The following is a 20335-nucleotide window of genomic DNA, read 5'->3' as shown; positions in this document are numbered from 1 at the left end:
TTCCACTCCCTGAACCTATAGGTTGTGTGTGACCACCACATGAAGATCATGCACGCGTGATTTAGGGAGTAGTGGCATAGTGATATTGTCACTGGACTAATAAACCAGAGACGCAGAGTAATGCCCCGGCCCACTTGTCCGTGGCACATGCATAGCCGTGCCGCCCTGTCCTGTGTGCTAAACGCGGGGCACGGGCTCATCAGAGGCGTGGAACCCGGAGGAGCTGGTGCTCACCATCCCCACTCCATGGGGCGGGTCCGGGTTGGCACTGAACGCCCCCTGGACACTGTGCCTGAAGACTGCGGGAGGCAGAACCACACACGCAGCAGCCAACATCCAAACACCCAGGGGTTGGGACTCAGCTCCGAGGACATGTCCATAACCGAAGGGTGGGGAGCGAACCAGCGCCCGGTCCAGGTGACGACACCCTCGGCGATGCCCATCAGTGCCCCTCTGTAGTGCCTCGGCAATGCCCACCTGCGACTGGGACAAGCTCTGCAGCACTTTAGCCATTCCTATCTGAGAGTGGGACATGTACCGCAGCACTTCATCGAGGTCAGCCTGGTACTGGGTAACATCCCCAGTGAGTCGGACATTCTTCCGAGACCCTCAGCCATGGTTGTCACCGATGGCATGATGCCTTGGACAACTTCACTCATGGTGATGTTGTGCGCCAGCCTCTCCACTACGGTCACCAGTCCAGCAGTGTTGGCCTCGGTGCCACGCATTGCCGGCGACATCTCCTGCACCCGCAGCCTATGGGATTCCTCCCATCGGCTATGGGCCTGCTGGAGTGTCGCTGACATCCCCCTCTGAATGTTCTAACAACACCCTAACGTCTCCATCAGCTCCGGGTAACTCTGTACCTCGTACCGTGACCTCTGATGCGCCTGGTGGCCGTCCTCGGGGGAGTCTACTGCCCGGTGTAGGTCATAGAGTCATAGAGGTTTACAGCATGAAAACAGGCCCTTCGGCCCAACTTGTCCAAGCCGCCCAGTTTTTACCACAAAGCTAGTCCCAATTGGCCCAGAACCTTCTATACCCAGCTTTCCCGTATAACTGTAGCCTTATTACAGTGGGGCATGCCATTTTGAGGACTTAATGCTCAGATAATGACTGGAAGAACTATCGGCATTTTGGAAATTGAGTGCAGATGTTCGGACCAGATGATTCTTGCAGGACGACCGCAGTAACATGCTCGTAAAATATAGCACAGTGCCAAACAAACTTGAGAACAAACTTCACAAAATCTGTACAATCACTATCCAAGTACCCAAGCCCATTTCCAAAACTCAAGTCTCTGTACAATCACTGGCAAATATTTTAACCTTCCGATCACATCTCAATTTAAATGATGCGATTTAATCAAATGTACTCAGAAATCAGCTATTATATCTGGGAACATTAATGCAGAGTTAATTATAAGCAGTGTTTTTTTTTGTTCAGTTATGTAAATAGCACAGTTCCTATCCTGTCCACTGAATCACCTCACAACCTCATCTACAAACCATGAGCATTGACCTTCTTACGACACAGGATGCTAGTCCTCCTGGTCACACTCTCAGAGTTTACAGCTGCCACACCTTGTCCCAGGCAGCACTGGCTGCCCTATGGCTCACCCTCTGGGACCCTTGGCGGAACAGGATATCCCTCCTGGCCTCCACTGCAGCTAGGAACCTTGCCAGGTCTGCATCACTGAATCTTGGGGCCGGACTTCTTGGTGCTATGGTTGCGAGCTGAGTGGGGTTGGTTGTGCAAGAGCTGTTTAAGTGTTGCTCGACCTTGTTAGTGAGGGGCTGGTGAGCGTGGTCCCAGCTAATTGGCTGGCAAGCCTTCATTTGCGGGAGAAGCCTGTGGGGCCTCGTTAAGTGACCTAATTAATATTGAATAACGTTGCTGGCCTCGCTGCACCGAGCGCCGGGCAGCTTGCGGCAGTTCCTGCTCGCATCACACTTACGGCGCAACCCTATGGCCACGCTGCACTGGAAAAGCAGCTTGCCGCTCCCGGGATGTGCACGGCTCGCAACATTCAGACGATCTCACGAGACGTTGTGATGTGACTCCCTCCCACAATGGGTGAGATCACTTTTTAGCAAATCTGCATATTAGAGTGAGGCAGTAAGCCTTACTCTAAAGTGCAGATCCCTGAGGTACCTGAGACTTTGGGAATTCAATCCCTTAGCCTCAGAGACCTTGGGCAAGTACCGTTTTATGCTGGTCCCCATAAACGTGGACCAGATGGAGCGGCACTCGTGGGGATCTCCAAGTGGATCGGAGGCCCCCAGCTGCATGCCTTTGGGCAGGGTGGTGCCCTGGACCTGTGGTTCGACCTGATTACCCTGGCAGTGCCAATGCCCAGTGGCACTGGCAGCTCTTATGGGCATTGCCAGTGTGCCAGGTTGGCATTGCCAGTGTGCCAGGTTGGCACTGTCAAGGTGCCAAGCTTGCATTTTTTTGCAGGCTTGACTGGACCGTGGTTGCCTGGTCTGGGTGTTGGGGTGGGGGTGCAGGGTAGTGGGGGTGGGGGTCCCATATTGCTTTCGGGCTGGGGTGAGGTCGGGGATTGTTTTGGAAGCCTTGGAGATTGGGACGTTATTTAAAAATGATGTCCCGATCTCTCGTTACAATGGGGTGCTCCGGCGAGCAGAGCTCCGCTTTGCAAAAAACGGGGCTATATGCGGCCTCGGCTGCACGTTTCTCGTTCAGGCCTCTTATTCAAAGCAAGTCGCGTTGAATAGCACTGCGTGTGCCGGGAAACACATGGCTAAACGCGCTCACCAGGGGGCTAAGTTCCCTTTTGGGAAGATCACGCCCTTAGAAATCTTTCTGCAGAATCGCGCCCTCAGTCACTTTTTTGGGCCCTGGAGAGTTTGTCACCGGTTTAGCCCACACTTCAAATATTTTTAGCACTGGGGAGCATCTGGCCGCCATTTTAAAAGGCTGCCCTGATCTCTAAGTAAACTTGTGGGTCCCCACACTCCCCACCCATGGGTAATGTCACTCCCAAACACATGGGCACTACCCCACAACCCCGAATGAGGACACCCCTCTATGAGGTCCCTGGGAATCCCCCCTCTTCAGGCTCCCCACGCCCACTTACAGGCCCATCCCCTTCCAACCCCCCCCCCCCCCCACTCACTCCCAAACTCCCAGAGGCCCTAGGTACCGGCCCTGCACCCCCACCCTTAAAATTCCACCCTCCTCCATCCTTTCATGTGCTGGCTCCCCTTGGGCCTTGACCCTTGCAGTTGCACCCGGGCAGTATTACTGTTGAGTTGGCAGTGCCACCCAGGCACCTTGGCAATGCGAGGGTGACAGTGCCAGGGTGCCAGACTGGCAGTGCCCTCGTTCCAGGAGGAGGGCCAGGGAGCCATCCTGCAGTGATCCTGACCACCCAGGAGTCTCCGATAGCCTGGGAGACCCCTTTGGTGCCATTCCGCCTGATCCACGTTTGTGTGGACCAGGACTGGACGGCACCCAGCTGCGGCCTCGCTGGGGAGGCCGGTGGATCCTGCGATACCGATAGATCCCGGGCAAGTTTGCCAAAGTGTTTGCCGATCGCCGTTTGGTCCCACCCTTTGTGTCCATTTTTCTGACTCCAATGCCTCGTGGGATTTGAGTGTATCCCGCGAGGTGTGAAGGCTGCCAGGAAGCCCGCAAGAGGGCTCTTCCGGCATTCACCTGCCACACGACCCTCGAGCAGGAGCGCAACGCAGCCAGTGGATCACGCCCATACATTGAAGTTCATTTTAACATCCCTTTCTCTTTTATGTTGAAAGTTATTGTTTAAATGGTAAATTAGTCAGAGGAGCTAGGTAGCAGAGCCTCTTATTCAATTTGTGTGCAAGATGACTGGGTTAATATAAGCGGAGGTGTAATCGAGCTCAGGTTTATTAATTGCTCTCGCCTAACATTCTATTTTAATGACTCTCTGATGATGTCAATTCAACTCCTTTACACTACAAATAGAAACAAAAAGAAGTGCAGAAAGAAACAGAGTTAACATTTTGAGTCCGTATGATGGACTTGAAATGTTAACTCTGTTTCCCCCTCCACAGATGCTGCTAGGCCTATTGAGTTTCTCCAGCACTTCCTGCTTTCATTTCTGATTTCCAGCATCCACAGTATTTTACTTTTACAATGTAGTTGAGTTGATCCAGTCTTTGTCTTTGACTGTATCTTCGCTGGTACAGTGCCCACTGCTTATAACAAACACATTGGTGGCAACAGAATTTGCCTGCTCAGGAAACCCGGCAGCGAGACGAGGGAGGGAGCTTCTGGAACCAGCTGATAAGTGTCTTTACAGCACTGCTCTTGGGCCAGGAGCAGTAGGTTTGCTGCCACTCAGTAATCCCTCACCAGGTGTTGAACTTCACCCCCCCCCCCTCCCCCACCATCCAAACTTCAGCATCCTGTGATACAATATCAACCTGAAATCTACTCTTTGTGCCCACTGTCGCCCTCCCACTTCCCCATAAAAACTGAAGTTTACCACTTTGATAATTTCAAAATGCAAATAGCTGCGTACAAAATGTATTTAAACACAATGTGAGAAGATTTCCGCCCTATCCAGGTTTTGGATGTAGGCCTCTAGCATAAGAAAACAAATAATTTTACTCGCAAGTGCAAGTTAACCTTTCTTCATCTGTTTTGCAGGCAATGTATCTAATGTACATGAACGCATGGTTTACGACTGTGGGCAGATTTATAAACTTCTAAAGCAGATTAGGCTGCATGTGCAGAAGGGATAAGAATGCTTTTTGAATCTCGGGATAAGATTCTCGAGAAAAATGTTGATTTGTAACACCTTAATGTATATTCTAGCATTTTGAGCTTGGATGTAATTCTGTATATTAAAACCAAAATTAGTTTAGCTAGGTGGAGGTGCAGATATTTCAAATGTAAGAATTAATTTGCTGTACAAATGTTAATTCATTGCTGTATCATTGAGAACGAAAGCCTTTGATTGGCAGCCCATCCACCACCTTAAACATCCACTATCTCCGTCACAGTGTATCATGGCTGCAGTGTGAGCTGTCTATAAGATTCCTTTAAGCAATTCGCCAACATGTCTATGACAACATCTTCAAAAATCTTGACCTCCACCATGTAGAAAAACAAAGGCAGCAGGTGCATGTGAACATCATCACACTCGAGTGACACACATCCCTGACTTCGACAGATATCACAGTTCCTTCATAATGAAAATCCTGGAAATTGCTACCTTATAGCACCGTGGGAGTGCCCTACAATATCGACTGCACCAGTTCCAACAGAAGGCTCACCACCACTGTACCAAGGATAACTAGGGATGGGCAATAACTGGTGACCACATCCCTGCAGTGAAGCTTGTCCAGCTCTCTCAGCAAGCATCATGCAGGAACCAATCACTGACTGTTGTCAGGCAGAGCACTGTTCCAGGCCAACCCATCGGTTGCCAGCCAACCAATCGAACCAACTTCCTCCAAAGCTGGTTCCTAAAATTCACTTGGCGCTGAAGAGTCTGACTTCTACTTTCTAAAATATGACCTGGGAACACAATGTCCTGACAAGCAGGTTGCTACAGCTTGAGTCCTCTGCTTAAAGACACAGCCCCATTATGGGCCTACGGACCAAAAATAAAAGAAATGGGAAACAAGGAAATAAACAGGAAGGACTCATGGAAACTAAAATATGCAACTTTATACAGTACAGTTCCGTCAATTGGTGAGGGAATAATGATGTTGACTTCTGAACAGAAATCGTTGGCAAAGCACAACTGCAGTATATCACAGTGGGTAAGATGCCCAATACAGCTTAGATTCACCAATCCAGATCCTCACGGTTACCACAAGTCAACCTGCATGTTGCTATAAGGGATTTACTGTGGGCGCAAATGAAAGCAGGGAGAGAATCCCAACAAAACTTAACATTGAATCAAAGGTAATATAAGCAAATTAGCATAAGCATGGAGATAGTAATGGCATCAAAGAGACAAATTCCCAGGGCCAAATGCATTCTATCAGTTCGATTGTATTCTATCACTATTCTATTCTATCACTATTCTATTGTATTCTATTCTATTTTATTCTATTCTATTTTCTTCTGTGTTGTTCTGTTGCATGATTTTCATGAAAATATTTGAAAAACATTGCAGAAAACCACGATCCATGCTTATTGATGACACAAAGATTGGCATAATTGTAAACAAAGTGGACAGAAGCAGAACAATGCAAAATCTATAGATAAATTAATTGAATGGGTAGAAGTATCGCAAATGGATTTCAATTGAGGCAGGTGCAAGGTCATCTACTCTGAACTTTTAGAAAAAGATCAGAGTACTTTTGAAATGGTGAGAAACCAGAAACAGTGGAGGTTCAAAGGTCCAGGTATACAGATCATTAAAATGTCATGAATAGGTGCAGAAAATAATTGAAAAAGACTAATGGCATGCTGGCCATTGTATATAACAAAGGGATGTGCAGCATGCTAGAGATATATGAAACCCTGGTTACACCATACCTGGGGTGCTGTGTTTGGTACTGGGTGCCACATCTTCAGAAGCGAACATTGGTCTAGAGGGAGGTTCAGTGTGGGTTTACAAGGATGGTACGTGAATTCTAAATGATGTGGAATGATTACACAAACTGGGTTTGTAGCCCGTGAAGTTTAAAAGATGAAGGGGCGATTTAACCAAGGCTTCCTACATGCTAAGTGGAACCAATGGACAAACTATTTCTGCTCATTGTGAAACTGGGACTGGGAGCTGTGGCCTGGCCATTAGTGCCACAACTTTCAGGAGTTCAGTGAGCAAGCACTTCTATGCCGAAAGAATGGTAGAAGTATGGCACTCTCTTCCACAAATAGTAATTGAAGCGGGATCAATTCATTTTAAATTTGAGATTGGTGGATTTTCATTTACCAAAGGTACTGAGGGATATTGAGGGTAATGATGGAATTAGGTCAAAGGTTAACCATGATCTCATGAATGGTGGAACAGGTTCAAGGGATTAAATATCCTCTTCCTGGTCCTATCTACCAAGAGAGTTGTGGCAATAAAACTACATTTCCCTTACTGTGTGTCTAGCTCTGTGACATCTCCTTTCCTGTTGTGGATGATAATTTGCTCCAATCACAGCTTGGAGCTTGTAAACAAATCTAGCTAATGTGTGCACAAAAAGTATGTTCCACGAGAAAATACTCATATTGGTCAGGTTTGCACTGCAACTTTGAAATATCAATATCGTTTTTCCTTCCATCCTGATTCCAACCTTTAAAGTCAATGACCTAAAACAGGTAAAACTGTATTTATATGAACATCTTCAACAGTCACCAGATCCCGTCCTATGCCATTATCACAGAGGCAAGACTGGTTTTGCTAAGTTACGCAATAGTCCAAGGCAGCTCAGGCATAACATCTGAGTAGGTCTTTCGAGAATGCACTGAGGTCAGGAATGACTTCTTGGCCCGTGCTTCTGTGCAGCCCAAAGACCTTTTGCCACAGCTCTTGCGCAGATGGAGAGGCTCTCTGTATTTCTGAAAACGGAGGTAGAAGCCCGGATCCAGAAGACCCGCACGCCGACCAATTTTGCAGAGGTGCAATAGGGCAGGTTCTAATTTACACACCTGTGGTTCATGGATGCAACTGTACATGTTAAAGTGCAGCTTCTTCAGTCAAATTGTATGCATGAACCACCAAGGGTGTGATTCTCCAGCCTTGTTGTGCTCTCGCTCAAGCGTAACAAGGCAGGTGAATAGTGGGAGAGGCCAAAAACGAGATCTGCGGCAGGCACCAAACAGTTTGCAATGCAACCGGGCCGTTCCTGTAGGCGAAATTAGGATCTCGCCGTAGCGAGGCAAGAAACCAGGGGCGTCATTCTCCGACCCCCCAGCGGGTCGGAGAATGGCCGTTGGCCGCCGGGAATCCCGCCCCCGCCGGTTGCCGAAGTCTCCGGTACCGGATATGCGGCGGGGGCGGGAATCGGGCCGCGCCGGTTGGCGGGCCCCCCCGCTGGATTCTCCGGCCCGGATGGGCCGAAGTCCTGCCGATAAATTGCCTGTCCCGTCGGCGTAAATTAAAGTACCTATTTACCGGCGGGACAAGGCGGCGTGGGCGGGCTCCGGGGTCCTGGGGGGGGGGGGGGGGCGCAGGGCGATCTGACCCCGGAGGGTGCCCCCACGGTGGCCTGGCCCGCGATCGGGGCCCACCGATCCGCGGGCGGGCCTGTGCCGTGGGGGCACTCTTTCCCTTCCGCCTCCGCCACGGTCTCCACCATGGCGGAGGTGGAAGAGACTCCCTCCACTGCGCATGCGTGGGAAACTGTCAGCGGCCGCTGTCGCTCCCGCGCATGCGCCGCCCCGATATGTCATTTCCGCGCCAGCTGGCGGGGCAACAGAGGCAGTTTCCGCCAGCTGGCGGGGCAGAAATCCCTCCGGCGCCGGCCTAGCCCCTCAATGTTGGGGCTCGGCCTCCAAAGATGCGGAGCATTCCGCACCTTTGGGGCGGTGCGATGCCCGTCTGATTGGCACCGTTTTGGCCGCCAGTCGGCGGACATCGCGCCGTTTGGGGAGACTTTCGCCCCAATTATCACCACTTAAGCTTAATTTCCATAAAATTACTGAGAGCCACCCCTTATCAAATGGCCTCCCGTCATTCAGCGACCTCCCAGCAAGTGCTCACGCTAGCACCGATTAGTACTCCCTTTTAAAAATGTGAACCTGACGGAAGAGCTTCTGTGGTGAGTTGCCATCCTTGCTCACAGGCAAAGAGACTGGGAGCGCTGGGTTTGCCACCCCAGTGCTCAGCGGGGTTGGGGACCCTCAGCTGGGGGATAGGGTACCCTCCGAGTGGTGGGCCACCATTGGGGGTGGGGGGCAGAGGTGTTGGGTGGCAGCCCCTGGAGGGCAACCGCTCATGGCACCACCATTCCAACTCTGGATCGTGTTTACCCATTCTGGGAGCAACTCTTGTCCCTGCCCCTGTGCCCCAATTATCACCCATACACCCCACCAACTGCTGAGGCCTCTGGCTGCGCGGCTGAAGGCGACTGCTGATAGGGAATTGGCAACTGTGGTTAAGTGAGCACTTCACACATCCCAAGTGAATTCCCGTGGGCGGACTGGCCATGTAGCATGCAGGAGTCATTGCCTAGCATCCCAATGTCCACCTTGATGCCTGGACACTGTGCTTGAACACTGTGGGAGGCAACACCACACAGGCAACATCCGAACACCCAGGGGATGGGGACATAACTCCGGGGACATGTCCACGGCCGGAGGATGGGTGAGTGCCACGGGGAGCAGGGATGCCTGGAGAGATGGACAAAGAGTCTGGCGATCAGTCCGCATTGCAAAAGAAAGCGACAGAGGCATCATAATGGTTGTGCAAAAAGGGGTTTAATGTGCTGTGCAATACCCCACTTCCAAATGCCCCTCCCTCGGTGCCTTCTCAACGTGTTCCTCAACGTGCCTTGCCCTCCTAGCTCTATCACTACGTCTAGGTGTTTCCAGGATGCACGTCTGAGGTGGAGGCAGCCAGCTGCCTCCTCATCCCATTGCCTTCGAAGGCCGTGGTGGGCGTCCTGTGGGGAATCTGGGGCTGGAGGGCCCCGGCTCATTTGTCGATGATACATGCACAGCCGTGCCGCCCTATCCCGTGTGCTGACCTCAAGACATGGCCTCATCAGAGGGGTGGAACTTGGGGGAGCTGATGCCCACCATCGGCACTCAGCACCCCTTCCACCTGGTTGGTGTCCATAGGACTCTGGGGTCACCTTGGGATGGAGGGGCTGCCCCTGCATCACCTGGCTCTGCCAGCCCTGGCAGTTCTCCAATGTCTGCACCATGGTGTTGACACCCTTGCCGACGCTCCTCAGTGACTGGGCCATGCTCTGCAGGGTGACGGCAATGCCCACCTGAGAGCGGGACATGTCCCGCAGAACCTCATCAAGGTCAGCCTGGTACTGGGTGACATCTCCCAGTGAGCCGGACATTTTGCCTAGGCCCACTGACTGCACGACGCCTTGGACACCAGGCTTTCCACTCCGGTCGCCACCCTAGCAGTGTTGGTCTCGGTGCCACTCATTGCCGACGACAGTGTCCGTAGCCTCTGCGACTCCTCCAAGCAGCAATGGATCTGCTGGAGCGACGCTGACATCTCCCTCTGAACGTCCTCTGAGGAATAGAGGGCCAAAGGAAAACCCCAGAGCTGACCCCAAATCTGCTAGGACTAACTGGAGACAGAGGGAACTACCGGCTGAGGCTCCCCCAACAGAAAAGGACTGTTTCTGGCACCAGACAGAGTGGGGTAACAGCGACAGAAACCCTAGAAGGAGGTGGCAAAAGAGGAATAGCAGTTGGGGACGCAGGGAAGTACACAACCTAGATGCCCCATCCTCCTCTGAAGGGGAAGAGTTATATAATATTGCAACAAAGAATGCAGAACCTATTAAGGTTACCCCACGGGTGAACGGTCGGCCGACAATAATGGAAATAGACACGGATGCAGCCGTCTCAGTAATGGGAGTGGCAGCATTTTTAAAAATCAAAGATGGACTCCAGCCACTAACCCTAACAAAAACATCGTCGAAACTTAAAACCTACAGGGGGGAACCCCTGGAAATTCTAGACACGACTCGGGTACCCGTGGAATATGACAAACAATTGCTCAGATTACCGTTGACGATAGTAGAGGGCTCTGGTCCGAACTTAATAGGACGGAGCTGGCTGAAAGACCTAAAATTAGATTGGATGAAAATTTTCCAGAGTGGAAGCGGGCAGTTGAGTGGAGTACTCCAAAAATACCCGGAGGTCTTCCAAGAAGGTTTGGGAGAAATTATAGGCGCCAAAGCAACTTTGCACGTGGACCCAGTAGCCCTTCCGAAATTTTGTAAGGCCAGGCCGGTACCTCTTGCATTAAGGAAGAAAGTAGATGTTGAAATAGAAAGGTTACGGCGTGACGGCATTATCAGGCCAGTACAGTTCTCTGAATGGGCAGCGGCGGTGGTACCAATTTTGAAGCCAGATGGCTCGATACGTCTCTGGAGATTTCAAACAGACGGTAAACAAATATGCACTGCTGGACAAATACCCGATCCCGAAAATAGACGACCTATATGCCAAATTGGCAGGTGGGCTTTTGTTCACAAAACTGGACATGAGCCATGCCTACCTGCAGTTAAAACTGGACCAGGACGCCCAGAAGTTCGCTACGATCAACACCCTGAAGGGACTTTTTCATTATTCTAGGCTACCCTTCGGAGTGTCATCAGCCTGCGCTGTATTCCAGCGTACGGTGGAAAATATTCTGCAGGGACCACCACAGGTGACGATTTATTTGGACGATGTCTTAATCACGGGTAGGACAAACAGGGAACACTTAAGGAACCTGGAGGAAGTGCTCAGGAGTTTCGCAAAGGCAGGCGTACGGCTGAAAAGAGAAAAATGTGTTTTTCTGGCCCCACAAGTGACGTACCTGGGATATAAAGTAGACGAGTCGGGCTTACACCCATTGGAAGACAGAGTAAGAGCAATAAAAGAAGCCCCAGCTCCCACCACGGTCCAGGAGCTACGATCATTTCTAGGATTGGTAACCTATTATGGCAAATTTATTGAAAAAAGGGCTTCCATCCTAGAACCCTTCCACCAGCTGCTAAAAAAGGGACAAGAATGGAAATGGTCCGCCAAAACCGAGCATTTAGGGACATTGAGGAACAGCTGTCATCCGAAAATGTCCTAGAGCATTATGACCCAAGGAAAGAGTTGGTGGTCACGTGTGACGCATCACCTTACGGGGTAGGAGCCGTCTTAGCCCATAGAGGAAGGAATGGGGAAGAACAGCCAATAGCCTATGCTTCGAGGACCTTGGTGATGGCTGAGAGAAAGTATGCCCAAATCGAGAAGGAAGGACTGGCGGTGATATTTGCAGTAAAAAAATTTCACCAGTATCTGTACGGGCGGAAATTCACCATAGTGACGGACCATAAGCCGTTATTAGGGTCATTAAAAGAAGTCAAATCAATACCCCCAATTGCATCAGCTAGAATCCAACGCTGGGCATTGCTACTGGCGGCGTATAGATACGTTCTGGAGCACAGACCGGGAACGCGAGTAGCAAATGCACATGCTTTGAGCAGACTTCCCCTCCCAGACACCCCGCCGCTAATACCGAAAATAGAGGAGACAGTAATGACTCTAAATGTTTTGGACACCCTACCAGTGAACGCACAACATATTCGGTTGTGGACGCAAAAAGACCCAGTTTTAGCCAAGATGAAGCATTTACTGCTAACAGGGGAACTGGAGAGACCAGTGGAGCCCCAGATGCACCCATACTGGAGCAGAAGGGACCAAATAACCGTAGAAGACGGTATCCTATTATGGGGAGCCCGGGTAATAGTCCCAGCTCAGGGCCGTCGGGCAATCTTAACCGAGTTACATCACGGACACCCAGGGGTGTCTAAAATGAAGATGCTAGCTCGAAGCTACGTTTGGTGGCCAGGATTGGACACAGACATAGCAGCCTTGGTACATCGGTGCCAGGAGTGCCAACAGGGGCAAAGAGTGCCACCAGCTGCGCCATTGCACCCGTGGGAATGGCCAAGCAGAACGTGGACCCGCCTGCATATTGACCACGCCGGCCCTTTCATGGGCTCAATGTTTTTGGTGGTAGTGGACGCCCGCTCCAAATGGTTGGACGTCCACCGGGTAAACGCGGCAAGCACAGCATTGACAATTGAAAAGCTCAGGGCCTCGTTTGCAACACATGGACTTCCGGAGGTATTGGTGTCAGACAACGGAACGGCATTCACAAGTGGGGAATTTGGAAAATTCCTAAAAGGGAAACGGAGTCCGCCACATCAAAACGGCCCGTTACCATCCAACGGCCTGGCAGAGAGAGCGGTCCAGACACTAAAAGCGGGACTCAAGAAGCAGCCGGCAGCGTCAATGGACACACAGCTCTCCCGCTGGCTGTTTGATTAGAGGACCACACCGCATTCCACAACGGGCATATTGCCAGCTGAATTCTTAATGGGAAGGCGGCTGCGAACGAGGCTGAGTCTCCTTTTCCCAAATTTAACGGGGTAAGTGGAGAAACAACAGGAGGTCCAACGCAGGGGGCATGATAATAGTCGGCAGCAGAGACATTTCCAGGTGGGGGCACCGGTTTGGGTCAAGAATTATGGGAATGGACCAACGTGGGTCAAAGGCATGGTAGAGTCCCAAACAGGGCCCATATCCTATGAAGTTTCCATAGGAGGTAAGGTTCTGAAGAAAGACCTAGACCAAATAAGGGCAGCGGAACCACACCTGGAGGCAGGCGAAGCAGGACCGCCTCAAGCTGGGATAGCCCAGACGGAAAAGATACCCACCCCCCAGCCCCGAGCAATTTCTCCAGACCACATCATCCAGTCGTCAGAGTCGGAAATGGACACCTTCGATGAGGCTGCCGCGACACCTCTCCCCGAGGAGGAGGAAGAACAACTTCCAAGGAGGTCATCAAGGAAAAGACGGCCACCTATAAGGTACACCCCACCCACGTCGGAGAACGACCCGGCGGACGCCACAGAGGTGACAGACCCGGACATGAGGAGCAGGAAGAAGCTCCGAAGAATGCCAGCTGGCAGGAATTCCTCGGACCTTGGGGGGTGGGGGGAGGGGGGGGGAGGGGTGTAATGACCTCCAATTGGCATTATTGGTTGGCAATTGGAGTGGAGTATGAGCTCCCTCAATGATAGCTCATTGAGGGGGGCCACATAAGCACCTGTGTAGGCTTTGTGAACCAGTCTTCAGTTGACTGGAATGCTAGCAGCACTGTTTGGAGCTGCTCTTGTATATAGTTATTGCAAATAAATGCTGGTGTAGTGACGGTACCCCTGCCTCCTGTGGATTATTATACATTCCTTCGTAAAATGTCCCTCAGCGCTTCACAGGAGCTAAAAGCAAACAACATTTGAGATTGAGCCACGTAAAGGGAGATTAAGATAGGCAACCAAATAGTTGGTCAATTAATGCCCACTTAAAATCTGGGTGGTTGCATGTCCTTTTGTTGCAAACTTTTCATAAAAGGAATTCAGTTTTGTACTGTTGCTTTTGACTGGATTGCTGATAGAGTCACTTAAATTGACCTCAGTGCACCCTGTTAGGGGCATGAAGGAAATAGATAATATTTGCTCCTAATTGGTATTTGCCAATGGTGCATTACAATGGTTGCACCATGTACGCACAATAGGAGGCTTTGGGTTGGGCGCTGAGAGAGCGTAGTATCACCGGTGTGTGATAGAGTCACGACTGGGAATTGCTTGCGGGTGGATGATTGACGACAGAAAAGGGTTTACCAGTGATGCCCCCACCACTCACCCTCCATCCTCTGTCAAACAATGCCTCCCTTGGGTGAGATACATCCAGCATTGACTAAGCACCTTCAGCAGGAGAGGATGGGGTAGAGGGACGTGTGGGCAAAACAAGCAAAAACAAATCAAATCACATTAATCAAATAAAGGTGCAAAAAGAAACTGAAATTGTTTGGTGTTTCTTTAACGTGTGGAAGAGTTGTGAAAAATCCTTTTTCTTTAAAGGCTGCAAACCAGCATGAAGCATCGTGGCAGGCTGACTGATCAGGCAGAGTAAACCATGATAAACCTGCATTTAGATAGATATACGAGAAACACAATGGAGCATAGTCACAGGGGAATGCACAGAAGTTTGGATTGTCTTGTACCTGCTGGATCAACCTGCTTTCTGAATAGGCTATTTAGAAAGAAATGTATTTTCCTTTGCGGCTCGGCCACAAGGTAGTCAACTTATTACATTTCTTAGCCTTTACAGTCAGGTAGCTGCAAAAATATGAATCTTATTTTATCTGAATGCATATCAGTTCTGCCTGTGACACAACGCCGTGAAGAGAAAGGAGAATACCATTTACATGAATGAGAGCGACTGCAGGGGTAAATGACAAATGGCAGTTTTTACAAAGGAAATGCGTCTGTTTATAGGTTGGCATGGCAACAGTCACTTGACTTCAGTCATTATCATTACCACACACTCCCCACCGTCCAGTAAAAGACATCTGACTGTCGAACTGAAAGGTTGAGCATTTCTGACTGGAACGTTTAACACTCAGAAGACAAGTGAAAGTGAAAAAGATTTTCTGGTTATCAGAGGATTTTTCGGTCAGATATTTTATGTCGATGCAAAAGCAGTGAAATTCAGCTGAACCTCGAGCGTTGAGTGAGGGGATTTTCCTATTCTATGTGGTACAGCATGAAGTGAAAGGTCTAATCTGTTGCTCTGTGAATCCCTTAATATTCAGCACTGTGGGTTGGTCATGTCTACTTAACTTGATTTTATTTGTGGGAGGTGCAAACGAAACCAAATACGTAACTCAATATAAAATATTCTTCAAATGTCAAAGGGTTAGAGTTCGCCTGCACCACTTAACCGGCTAGAATGTCTCGCATATGTGTAAGCACAGGGCTGCACTTGAGTCTTGTTAACTTTTTCTTACCTGGTGGTCTCACGTCTCCACAGGCGACTTCACTCCAACAATCTGATCTGCAATTGCCACTTGGCCTGGCTCTCTGACTGGATACGCCAACGACGACCCATTGGGCAGTATGCCCAGTGCACAGCTCCCGTTCACCTGAGGGGCCTCTACATCGCTGATGTTCCGAAGAAGGAATTTGTCTGCAGTGGTAAGAAATCTTACCTTATTCCGAACTTTAAGGAGCTTCCCTTTATTTCATGCTAATTTAACATATTTAGTAGCAAACGTCGCTCGTTCCAAAGTGGATTATAAAGAACAACATTCTTTGGATGTTTATTTTAATCAGATATATTTTATCTAAAAGCTTCATGAGCTGCCGTCCTGTAAGTCATAAGGTTTATTTAACGATTCTTATTTCTGTGGAAATTTTTCCCAGTTTGAATTGTACTTTTCAAGTTCAGGGCTTTTGCCCAGGACTATTAATCATTTTCTTTTTTTCGGCCATCCAATGTCGGCGCTATAAAGATGCAAAGTAAAGTTCACTCAGCTCTGTCCCAACAATGCGCCGGTGTCCCTAACTGAGGAGAGTACCCCCTATCTTTTTATTAATTCTTGGGAGTGAATGTCACTCGCAAGGCCAGCATTTGTTGCCCATCCCTAATTGCTTTTAAAAGTTGACTCAACATCAGCTTCTCTTGTGCCAAATAACGAGTAGTTTTGTGGTCTTTCTGCCATTGCCAATGGGATCTGAGTTGAAAAGTCCAAATGTAACCTGGTGGTCCCTTATGGCTAGCAGAGGCTAACATTTTACTAGTTTGGGCTTCATTCAAACCCAGGTCAGAGCTTAAATGCCAGTGTTTAAACCTATTGCACTATCATGTACCCTAAGGAAATCTCTTAACATTAGTGTTGTTCTTCTCTTAGAGAATTGGTATATACCAACACCTTTACATTATCAGCTCGATGTTTGTTATTCATTCATGAATGTGGGCATCGCTGGCGAGGCCAGCATTTATTGCCCATCCTTAATTACCCTTATAAAGGTGGTGGTGAGCTGCTGCCTTGAACCCATGCAAGCCATGAAGTGTAGGTACACCCACAGTGCTATTTGGTAAGGAGTTCAGTAACTGAGGAGTCGTAAATGGTGCTGAATATTGTGAAATCTACAGTGAACATCCTCATTTCTGACCTTACGATGGAGGGAAGGTCATTGAGGAAGCAACTGATGATGGTTGGGCCTAGGACACTACCCTGAGGAACTCCTGCAGCAATGATTAACCTTCGACAAGCACAACCAGCTTCCTTTGTGCCAGGCATGACTCCAACCAGAAGAGAATTTTCCCCTGATTTAATTGACACCAGTTTTGCTCGGGCTCCTTGATGCCACACTTGGTTAAATGCAGCCTTTATTTCAAGGGCAATCACTCATTCCTATGTTCTCTGCTGTAGCAATGTTATGTGAAATGAGTTTGAACACTCTCAATACATATCTTAATTTGTTTCAGTCCGCGGCACAAAGCCAGCCATAAAGTTCCCATCCTAGATAAAATCATTCTAGCTTGGAAAAGTTACACCATTTCATCATTGGTGCTGGATCACTGTGTTCCCTGTAAAATAATCCACAAAGACAGGGACCCTTCTCAAAGGTCACTAAGGATGGGTAATAAATGTTGGCCATCTGTAAATGCTGATATCCAAAGAGCGATTTGTTTCAAAACAAATTCACCATAATTCACCAGTAATTTGTCAATGTGACATCAAGAGATCATAAAGATGGCCGAAAGGGCAAATGGATGGTGAGGCTGGAGATATTGGACAGAGCTTGGAGTTAAGTCGTGCTCAAACCTGTGTGCTCAAAGTCGGAACAGGTCCATTACTCCCTTTGCTTCCGGGTTGTAGGCAGCACTGAAAGCAAAGATCAATTGCCCAACCATGGCAGAGCTGAGGACATGACATTTGTGCAGAGTGAGACAAGTGACACTTAGCACTTCACCTTGAGGATTTGGGGAAAGCTGTAGGGTGCTTACAACAACTTACCGGCTGTCATGGTTAATTTCTGGTGCTAACTCTCTGTCATACTGTTAGTTTGGGACAAGACATTGAAGGATTTCCCAGTGACATTGTTGGTTTGGCTGGAAGCCATAGGGCTTCACTGTGATGCAGTTGGCTTGAGCTGGCAGCTTGCAGGGTTTCCCTGTGATACTGTTGGTTCAGACTAGGTGTTGTTGGGTTCCGCTGTGGTTTCGACTGGAAGCTGCAGGATTTACTGTGAAACTGCTGGGTCCAACGTGGTTCCTTTCCCAAAGCAGAAAGTTAAATTGTGGGATTTTGAAGATCAAAGTATTAATGAGGCGAATCTCCAACTCTTAGGGAAATAGGCTGTGCTGATCTCTCTGAAAGCCAACCATGAACCAAAATGGAACACAAGGTTTCATGGCTACTGAAAACAAGCGGACTAGCGTGTGTCTACCCTCTGCAGCCAGGTGTGGGTAACCCGTTGAATCCCATTTGTGATGGGTATGAGAATTGCAATTGTTTCCCAGGAACAAGGAATTCCCAGTAAGTATGGGTCATAAGCTCGTGATGATGAAGTTCCTGCCCTTTATAAACACCACCCATCACTACTACCGATCGGATGGTTCAGTGGGGTCCTCGGATCGGCCCCACCGGAGTCGGCGGTGGTCCTGGCGGAGCACCGAGAAGACGATCAAACTTGACTATCTAGAGGAAGTAAAGGTCGCGACAATGCTTACATAGGTGAATCTACGGAAGGCTCATTAAATTTTTTTGTAAGGCATCTGACCTTGTGTGGCACTTCCCACCCAAGAATGTCACAGTCTAAAATAGCTCCAGGATCAGATTTATGGCAATTATGAAAAGCAACTCATTAAAAAACATATTTTTCTTCCCATGTAACACAGGTATGTACAAAGAAATTTCAATGAAGTAAATCTTCTTGTGACAGAAAGTGTGTAATTAAATAGAAGCATTGTCTATATATAATCCCATATGGCTTGAAACACGTAGTCACAAATAGAAACTGGTGAAACTTGTACTATGAAAGCAATTAATTCACTGGAGCCATGTCTGAGTCGGATATCCGCAGTGTGCTTTTAATTAGGATAAATAATTACGGATTCCTGGGATGAAGTTGGATTTGTCCTGTTTCAATTATTGAGGAAGTAATTGGATTTTTTAATTGCTGTCTGCTTTCTGCTCTACTTTCTATTTTGTTTTAAACCGGCGTTTAAGCTGTAAACCTGGCGAGGCCATTCATTTGTATTCTTTCCATCTGGTTTTGGTCTCCCTGCTGTAAACAAGATAAAGGCATTACATTATTTACTTGTTTCTGTGGTAACCTGCGGACTGAAGATCACATTTCACACAGTTTGTGCTGTGCACCAGCTGGCCATGAAGATTCTAACTTGTTCAATCAGTCAGGGTAGGCTTTAGTGCATCTTCTGGTGAGCATCCTGGTTCACATCGCCGCGATATGCCTGGTTCGGCAGGTCTCGCATTCTTTGTTTTGGTCAGCTCTTTTTATTCTTTGTTAAGATGACATTTTAAATTTGCTTTCTCTATATATCGTTTGACATCAGTAACAATAATAATAGTCGCTTATTGTCACAAGTAGGCTTCAATGAAGTTACTGTGAAAAGCCCCACTTCATCCACTGTAACACGACCTTTAGGGTAGCGTCTCAACCTCTGGGCCAGAAGCTTTGGGTTTCAGTCCCACGCCAGGACTTGATGGCCAAGAAAACTGCGCTCATAAGAATGCCAAACAGGTTGAATATCAAAGAACATAGAACATAGAACGATACAGCGCAGTACAGGCCCTTCTGCCCACGATGTTGCACCGAAACAAAAGCCATCTAACCTACACTATGCCATTATCATCCATATGCTTATCCAATAAACTTTTAAATGCCCTCAATGTTGGTGAGTTCACTACTGTTGCAGGTAGGACATTCCACGGCCTCACCACTCTTTGCGTAAAGAACCTACCTCTGACCTCTGTCCTATATCTATTACCCCTCAGTTTAAAGCCATGTCCCCTCGTGCCAGCCATTTCCATCCGCGGGAGAAGGCTCTCACTGTCTACCCTATCTAACCCCCTGATCATTTTGTATGCCTCTATTAAGTCTCCTCTTAATCTTCTTCTCTCCAACGAAAACAACCTCAAGTCCATCAGCCTTTCCTCATAAGATTTTCCCTCCATACCAGGCAACATCCTGGTAAATCTCCTCTGCACCCGCTCCAAAGCCTCCACGTCCTTCCTATAATGCGGTGACCAGAACTGTACGCAATACTCCAAATGCGGCCGTACCAGAGTTTTGTACAGCTGCAACATGACCTCATGATTCCGGAACTCAATCCCTCTACCAATAAAGGCCAACACTCCATAGGCCTTTTTCACAACCCTATCAACCTGGGTGGCAACTTTCAGGGATCTATGTACATGGACACCTAGGTCCCTCTGCTCATCCACTACTCAACCTCTGAATGTTTCCAATGGACCTGATGAACTGGGCAGTAAGAGCGGTAGTGTTTCCTGGTCAGCCATTCTGCAGCAGGTAACAGAAAATCACTTTGCCAATGAAAGTTCATGGTCAGTGACGCCCTCAGAGGGTAAATGATACCTGAAGGAGGAGCAAGTGAGAATGTTTCCTCCCGTGGGGAAGAGGCCATTAATCTAAGGTAGTCACCAAGAAATCTGATAGGGAGTTCAGAAGAAACTTCTTTACCCAACGAGTGGTGAAAACGTGCAGCTCATTATCACAGGGAATGGTTGAAGTGAATAATATAGCTGCGTTTCAGGGGAAGCTGGACAACTGTTGAAGGAAGTCTTGATTCGACGATCATGTGGAGA

General features: G+C 48.6%; 1 protein-coding gene across 2 annotated transcripts in view; it reads left to right on the top strand.

Annotated features, from left to right (window-relative positions):
* The window catches only part of LOC140426781 (slit homolog 3 protein-like), a 925338-nt gene that overhangs the window by 610324 nt on the left and 294679 nt on the right, over positions 1-20335 (top strand). For both annotated transcript variants that reach the window (XM_072511946.1, XM_072511947.1), the window contains one exon: positions 15508-15671. In XM_072511946.1, coding sequence (XP_072368047.1) covers positions 15508-15671 — 164 coding nt within the window. The remainder of the gene's footprint in view (positions 1-15507; positions 15672-20335) is intronic.

This window comes from Scyliorhinus torazame, chromosome 7 (genome assembly GCF_047496885.1).
Source record: "Scyliorhinus torazame isolate Kashiwa2021f chromosome 7, sScyTor2.1, whole genome shotgun sequence".
In the NCBI taxonomy this organism is placed as follows: Eukaryota; Metazoa; Chordata; class Chondrichthyes; order Carcharhiniformes; family Scyliorhinidae; genus Scyliorhinus; species Scyliorhinus torazame.
Note: the sequence above shows the minus strand (reverse complement) of the source record. Positions and strands in the feature narration are given on the sequence as shown.